This window comes from Petaurus breviceps, unplaced genomic scaffold (genome assembly GCF_028583685.1).
Source record: "Petaurus breviceps papuanus isolate PSGF00001 unplaced genomic scaffold, PetGlider_PUasm1.0 387, whole genome shotgun sequence".
Taxonomy (NCBI): domain Eukaryota; kingdom Metazoa; phylum Chordata; class Mammalia; order Diprotodontia; family Petauridae; genus Petaurus; species Petaurus breviceps.
Genome location: NW_027186308.1, coordinates 643,479 through 649,806, shown reverse-complemented (window position 1 = coordinate 649,806; position 6,328 = coordinate 643,479). Strand labels below are relative to the sequence as shown.

The following is a 6,328-nucleotide window of genomic DNA, read 5'->3' as shown; positions in this document are numbered from 1 at the left end:
TCTCTCTCTCTCTCTCTCTCTCTCTCTCTCTCTCGACTTCCTTCCTCCATCCCTTCCTCATCCTCTCTGTGTCCCTCTTGTGTGGTGGCTCTGCCCCAGTTCTCAGCACCTGCACAGCCACCCCTGAACTCTGGCCCACTCCCTACCAGCCTTAGCTTTAGCCCCTGGCCAGGCTCACAAATCAGCTCCTAGTTTAGAGGCTGCCTGGCCTACTGGCCCTGGGCTGCCACCTTGCCTCAGCCCCTCCTGCATCCCGGCTCTGATCCCTGACCCTGGCCAGAGCATCACTCTGGTCCTTGATGTGGCATCTTCTGATTCGTGGAAGGGAGAAACTCAACATGGGCTGCGTTCTAGGGCCAGGAGGGCGCGACTCTCTCACTGGCACAGCCTTCAATGGAAATGGTCCAGGGACAAATAAGCTTGTCAGCAATGACAGGTTTTGCTCAGCAGAGGCACATTTGCCACAAGGGGTGGGTCAGTTTTTCCTTCTTGGTGAAGGAGGGACACAGCAGCTGGGAATGGGCTTGTTGGGGTCACCAGGAAGAAAACAGGAAAGAAAAAAAAGAGGGTCCCTGGAGCATCTCTAAAAAAGGCACAAGAGAAGGAGAACGCAGTGTGACGCTCCAGGTCAGTTGGCCAGCCAGTCGATGACCGCTGGACAGCTGCTCCCCACCCTTAAAAGAAAAGCGAGCTGTGGCCCACCCCAGGCTCCAAGCTTGCCAGCAGTCCTCTTTCCCCTCTCTGCTTTGTATAGGGAAAGTCTCATGTTATTTGGTGTCTGTCAGATCCAAAATAAAAGGAAAATGTGACCGTGCCAGCCTGCCCAGGGTGGAAGCTCCAAGAGCTAAAGAAACAACCCAGGGAAGGAGGGGTTAGTGGCCGCCATGTGCAGGGCTGTGGAGGGGCAGAGGGTCCTCAGTGAGGACAACAGGAAGCGAAAGGAGCACCCCGGGAAGAAGCTGCTGGCGCTTACAGCCTAGCTCTGCCTCAGTGGGTCCCCACGAACTACTGAGCTCAGAACGGACCACGAGCCAGTGAATCAAGAACAGCCCAAGAAACCCCAGGACTTGTGCCCTGCCCCTTCCCAGTGGGGCGCTCAAGAAAGGAGCCCAACGCTGACTTGTGGGCCGCTGCCCAGCCCCATGGATGGATGCCACCTGTCCTGGCCCATGACCTTCACCGCACTCCAAGCTTGGGGAAGACGGCCCTTCCCCCGAGCCTACAAAGCTTCTTCCTAGACCTCCTAGCATCATGGCCCCCAGACAGACTGCTTCATCACTGTCTGCCCCACCTGCCAAGGTCACTGAGGGCCCAGTGAGCTAGGATTTGTAAAGTGCCGAGTGTAAATGGACGGCTGCCATCGTCACTGTCACCATCAGCTTCTCCGCCGTGGTCATCCTCACGGTCACCATCATTGCCATCGTCATCACTCACCACGTACTAATCAGTCTGAAGGCTGCAGAGGCATTGACAGGCCTCATGTCACACGACAGCAGACAGGATGGCACCAACCTTGGGACCAGCTCAGCGCTAGAGGAAGGCCTATTCTTGGCGTTCCTGAGGGGACACGGTGGAAACCGCTTCTGAGTGGCTTCCTCACCAGAGAGGCGTGTGCGGTGTGCGGTGCGACCAATGGGTGGCTGCATCTGAACTCAGAAGACTTGGGTTTGAATTCCAGGTTCCTCCCATGATCTGGGATCTTGGGCACACAACACAACCCATCTAGGCCTCAGTTTCCCCGTCTGGAAAAGGAAGGGGCTGGATGAGATGCCCCCAGTCAGTGTGTGGCTCCCCCTTGTGTGGGGCTGATCTGTGCTTCTTGCCTGGGCCACGCACAGCTCAGCCCTGAGAGCCGCTCTCAGAAGCTTTGGCGGTCCGGGCTGCTGACCATGTAGGGTGCCAATCAGCCACTGTGGAGGTGAGACGGGGCAGGAGGAGGCCCCAGAGACCTCCCCAAGCAGGAGAGCCACCCTCAGCCCTGCGCCTGCCCCTCATGCTGAAGCTGAAGAAGTCATCAGAAGTGAGGGGGAGAAGGAAACCTGGGGTAGGGGCAGGGAGGGTCTTCTGGCCCATCTTCCAACTCCAGGTGCCCCTGCTTTGCACAGTGAGTGGGGACTTGGAAAGGTTTTTGGAATCCAATGTGGTTCCTCAGTGGAATATTTCCAGCCTGCTAAAGGTCTCCTACATGAAGGCTTTCATCGAATTGAGGCCCCTTTGTGCAGAGCCCCCTCCATGCACCTGCTTGGGAGGCCTGCACTGGCTGGCCATCCTCAGGCAGGGCCCCCCTGGGGCCAGCTTCTCTCTTCTATAAATGGAAATGCTCTTTCTACATCCCCCGGGGGCATCTCAGGACTCCCAGGAGTCCAAACCAAAGCACTGAACAATGAGGGCTCACCACCCTGTCTCCTCTCTACTCCCTAATGCCCAGTGGACATTCCAACAAGCCATGGCTTCAACTTTCTTGGGGTGTGCAGTCATGTATGAAGGGGCACAGGCTCGGGACAGAGAAGAACAGAGCCTTCCCTTCCCATTCTCTGCATTACAAGGCCATGGCCAGGACACATCAGAGACCCTCTGCCAAACAGGGGGCAGGCTTTAAGTGGGGGCTCTCCTGGGGAGCTCTGCCAAGGGCAGCTACCTGCCCACTCCTCTGGGCTTGCCTGTCAGCATCCCCCTGTAATGAGAATAGGAATTTGCAGATCTTCCCTGCCCCTTAATAGACCTAGGGGGGAGCTTGAAGACTTCCCCTGCTTTGAAAGTAAACTCTGGGGGCAGCCAGGTAGCACAGCAAGTAAGAGCACTGGCCCCAGAGTCGGGATGACCCGGGATCAAATCTGGGCTCAGACACTTAGCACCCACCCAGAAACACCTGGCCATGTAACCTTGAGCAAGTCACTTAACCCCAATTGCTTAAAAAAATAAATTAATTAAAAAAAAAAGTAAACTCTGCCCCTTGATAGGCTGAATGTAATCAGGGAGCCTGTGATGGAGGGAATTTGCAACAGAGCCCACAGGAAGCTGGGAGTCAGAGTTAGCGAGACGGTGGGGGAGAGAGGATGTTCAAGTAAGGAGTCATAGGCTCGTGAGTAGATATTGATCTCGTATTTGTTTGTGGGAAGGCTGAAGGGCACTGTGGCTCTCAGCATTATTATGGCTTCTGAACATCTTTGGTACTATGATGGACTCGGCTTACTGGTTTTGGGATTCGGTTTTCTGGTGTCTAAATAAATGCTTCAGTTTTGTCCTCTACCTGAAGAATCTGGTATATTATGCAATCGAATGTCATGTGATATTTATAGTCATGGTCTTGATGGTGATCATGGGTGCTGTAAATATTGCTCTGGCGCTACACCCCCCGAGTCTTGGGGTAGCAGAAAACAAATGCTCCCAGACTTTCTTTTCCACCTTTCCTTCCCTCCAGACTCAGGCCCCAAAACTGGGCTGGGGGTGGGAAGAGAGACTGCCAGGACGGGAGGAACATGTTCATGGAAGGAGTTAATGCCCAGTGGCATCTCGGGGCCTCCCTCCCTCCAGATCCATCCCAGGTGACTCCACACAGCCCAGGCCTCCCACCCCCACCCCAAACAGCAGGCCTCCGAGAACCGCCAGGACTAGCCTCTCCTCTGGCTGGGTAAGAGGAGCTGGTGACCCTGCACCAAAGGGTGGAGGGGGCTGCTGCCTCTCTTCATGGTGCTGATGACATGGGAGGAGCCCAGCCCCACCTGGGTGCCCATCTTGACCCTGAGGCTTCAGGGTCCTTGTGTGGACTGGAGGCTTGCTAAGGCCCTTTCCTGCTTGGATGCACTAGGAGTCCCAGATGAGAAGCCACTGGGCCCAGGAAGCCACATCCTGTAGCCACGAGACCCAGGGAGACCCAGACCAGATTCAGTCTGGGCAGCCTGAGCCCAGGCAGGAAAGCCTGGGGCAACTTCCTTAAACCTGTATCACACCTTTCTAGACTGGTGACTCCACTGTGCAAACACACAGCTCATGGAGCGGTCTATGGGGAGGAGGAAGGAGGGGTGCTCAGAGGGACCAGGAGAGGGCCAAGCAGGCGAGGTATGAGGCTTTCTTCTCTAAACCAAGTCCCCGCTCTCAAGGTCCTCACCTTAACTCAAGACTCTAGAGGCCCGGAGAGGTCACCCAGGCCCTCTGCCCATCTCAGGCCTCTGAGCACCTCTCTGCCCCCAGCCCTTACACTCCAGGGCCAGCTGAGAGTGACCCCGGGCTAGGGAGGGGTGCAAAAAGCAGCAGAGGGAAGCCAGTCCAGAGCCCAGTTACCCCAGCAGGCACACACACCCCATACATGGACACCCACACCTTGCGTGTGCACACACACTCACACCCATGTGTACACATACACACACACACCCTGCATGCACACAGACACACACACGTGCACACACATACACACACACCCATGTACACACACCCCACACACACACATACCCTCACACATGCACATCCCATGCACGGACACACACACATACATACACACTCTGGATGCACACACCCACACATACACACACCCCATGTGTGCACACACACAGACCCCACGCACACACAGACACACGCACACAGAGCTTTCTTCTCTAGGAAGGGCTTAGCCAGTCTGTCCCTGGCCCTCTGGGCCTGGGAGGCATCCTGAGCCCATCTAGAAGGGCTAGGCACCACCCGCGGGGACACCTCAGCGGCCTCCCAGACATTTTAGGCAGACCGAGAGGTGACTTACTCTGGAGCCACCTGGCCCGTCGCAGTTTCATCTTCTCTTTCTTGGACAAAACAGGTTTTGCTTCAGCGCCTGAAAGGAAATGAAAGACCGTGAGCAGGAAGGTGTGTGGTCCTTACGTCCCTCGGCGCATGGTGGCCTCACTACGGCAGGGGTAAGTTATCCCCCAGCTCCAGAACACACGTGTACACTGCATGAACGTGTGTTTGCTCAAGGGATACCAGCTCACCTATGGACACATAGGACATTCACTAGATGGCACTAGCTTAGGCCAGCCAGGGGCTGGGGGCATCAGTTGCTGGCAGAAGAGGCCTGGGCCTGGCTGTACCCCTAGGCCCTGGCTGCCCTCCTGGAGAGCTTGCAGTAAACTCTAGTCTTTCATCTATGAAAACATGGAGCTGGAGAACCCCACCCCCACCCCAGCCAATACCCAGGACCACCCTAGGCACAGTCCACAAAAAATGTTGGCTTTCAGGAGGGACACCCATCCCACCTTCCTGTGAGGTCAGCAGCAATTCCACCTGCCCCTCGGGGTTCTCTGCTGACCACAAGATGACATCTGCTCTCCAGGACACAGAAACACTGGTGACAAGAGTGAGCACAGCCAAAGGAATCCCACGTTCCAGGCTCCCAAGAGTGGGAGGGATGCCCCAACGCACGGGCCTTGCTTTGTGCCCCTCACCGCATCTCTGGGGAATGACCCTTTGGTCTTTGCTTGGACAGCCCTAGAACCCGTGAAGGCTAAGCAGAAGTCACCGCCAGGCCTGAGGCTGAAGCCCTTCCATCAAGTCCCGGGCTCTCATTTCTGGAGACAATTCCCAGCCAGTATTTACATCTGAATAGCACAGAGCTGAGCTCCAGCTGGAAGGGGGTTTCCGCCCTCTCCTACCAAATGAGGACCCTGGAGTTCAGAGGAGCCAAGGCAGGAGGAAGGAGCCTCCCCCCACTGGGCAGTCCTGCCCTCCCCACTTGGGCAGCTCTAAATTCTGGCACCATCTCCTTCCCAGGGCTACGATCCCACTGCCCGGAGCCGCCAGACGCTGCTCCTAAAGTCTGATCCCTCCAAGTCCTTGAGAAGAACTACCATGACCCATCTTTTCTCCAGACAAAACACTCTCAGCTCCTTCCACAGACGCTGCAGTGCCTGGCATGGAGGCCTCCTCGGCTCCTTGTAGACATGCTTGTTACTGCTGAAATCACCCCTGAAACAGGATGCTCATAACTCATGCCAGCCTCCAGCGACCAGGGGCTGACCAAGCCAGGGACTGACCAGGCCGGGGACTGACCAGGCCAGGGGCTGACCAGCTTGGGCTGACCAGGTTGGGGGCTGCCTTAGACTGACCTCAAGTCTACTCTGAACCCCACATCCCATTTATGGCAACTCCTGTAGAGGGCAAAAAATGAATGCCAGGACACAGTGGTAGAAAGACCCCAGAAATGGCAGATAGACCACAAATAAGGTATGTGCCAAAGCAGCCACTCCCAGAAGAGACGTCGGGAGAAGGCTTCACCTAGAACTGAATTAAACCTTGGAGACAGGCTCTGACCCCAGAGATCCAGCTCCTGCAGCCCACTGCTGACTCAGGATGACCGCCCCCC

At 56.2% G+C, this 6,328-nt stretch overlaps 1 protein-coding gene across 1 annotated transcript in view; it reads right to left on the bottom strand.

Annotated features, from left to right (window-relative positions):
- SLX9 (SLX9 ribosome biogenesis factor) overlaps nucleotides 1-4,801 on the bottom strand; it is an 18,186-nt gene extending 13,385 nt beyond the window's left edge. The window contains exon 1 of the mRNA XM_069100300.1: nucleotides 4,733-4,801. Coding sequence (XP_068956401.1) covers nucleotides 4,733-4,763 — 31 coding nt within the window. The 5' untranslated portion in view covers nucleotides 4,764-4,801. The remainder of the gene's footprint in view (nucleotides 1-4,732) is intronic.
- Nucleotides 4,802-6,328: the final 1,527 nt, after the last annotated feature.